The sequence below is a fragment of the Triticum urartu genome, chromosome 6 (assembly GCF_003073215.2).
Source record: "Triticum urartu cultivar G1812 chromosome 6, Tu2.1, whole genome shotgun sequence".
Classification (NCBI taxonomy): Eukaryota; Viridiplantae; Streptophyta; class Magnoliopsida; order Poales; family Poaceae; genus Triticum; species Triticum urartu.
The window spans coordinates 24,859,079-24,860,020 of record NC_053027.1 but is presented as its reverse complement, the minus strand read 5'-3'; the positions used below and the strand labels follow the sequence as shown (position 1 = coordinate 24,860,020).

Below are 942 nucleotides of genomic sequence, written 5' to 3'. Positions count from 1 at the left end.
GAGGAATCTAAGCTCGCAAGTTAGAGGGTGGGCAACACGGCGAAAGCCGTGTGCCTCACCAAGGATGCCGCAACACTCTCCGGACTGGGCGCAACCTGCTGAGAGGCCCCTCCGAGCCGCACCATGATGGGATCTCGGGGTAGGGGGGGGGGCGGTTGGGGAGGAGGACGCAACGCCTAGACGGCTAGACGGGAACGAATCTGAAAAAGAAGAAGAAAAGAAAAAGATCCGCTCAGAAGAAGAAAAAGAAATATCTGAACATCTTATAATCATGAGACATAGTATACATTTAGCTGGAACCAAAGAAGAAATTTCTTTATACACAGGAGTGGGGCTGAAGGGCATTTACAACTTTAGGGATCGAACGCCTCGGAAAAAGGGCAAACGAGTCTGCACAAAATAAAGAAAAATAAAGGTAAAACCAGTCAACGCAACCTGCTTCTCCACCCTCAACGCCATGGCGGAAATGGGAGAAATGGACTCAGAGCTGCTTGAAGCCGAAGCGCATGAGGAAGAAGCAGAGCCTTCCAACCACCACCACGGACTCCACCAGCCACATCATGTGGTACACCACCTGCTCCCACAGCACGGCCAGCACGTTCACGCGCGACCGCCGCTGCAAAAGCGCCGACAAGAAGGCGCTCGCCCGGGACTTCGAGTGCACTCCAGTACTGGCACCGCCCCCCCTCCCGCTAGGCGCCCCGCTGGAGCTGCTCCAGCTCTTCGGCGCCGCCTCGCTCGGCAGTATCGGCTCGGACGCACCGCTCTCCTTGCTCTGGCGCCTGGCCGCCGACTTCCTCGGCATGGTACGCTTCCGTATCCACTCGGCCACCTTCCCGCGCGCCATGAAACCAATCCAAGCTGACTGAATTAACGATCTCGACAGGATCCAGTGAGTCTCGGCTGCTTCTTGTTGCTTGTCTAATACAGCTCTGCACTGCA

The 942-nt window shown here is 56.3% G+C and overlaps 1 protein-coding gene across 1 annotated transcript; it reads right to left on the bottom strand.

The window, feature by feature from the left end:
- Positions 1-245: 245 nt before the first annotated feature.
- Positions 246-942, bottom strand: LOC125517353. Its single transcript, XM_048682545.1, has one exon. The coding sequence runs from the start codon at positions 845-847 to the stop codon at positions 482-484; it is 366 nt and encodes a 121-aa protein (XP_048538502.1). The 5' UTR covers positions 848-942; the 3' UTR covers positions 246-481.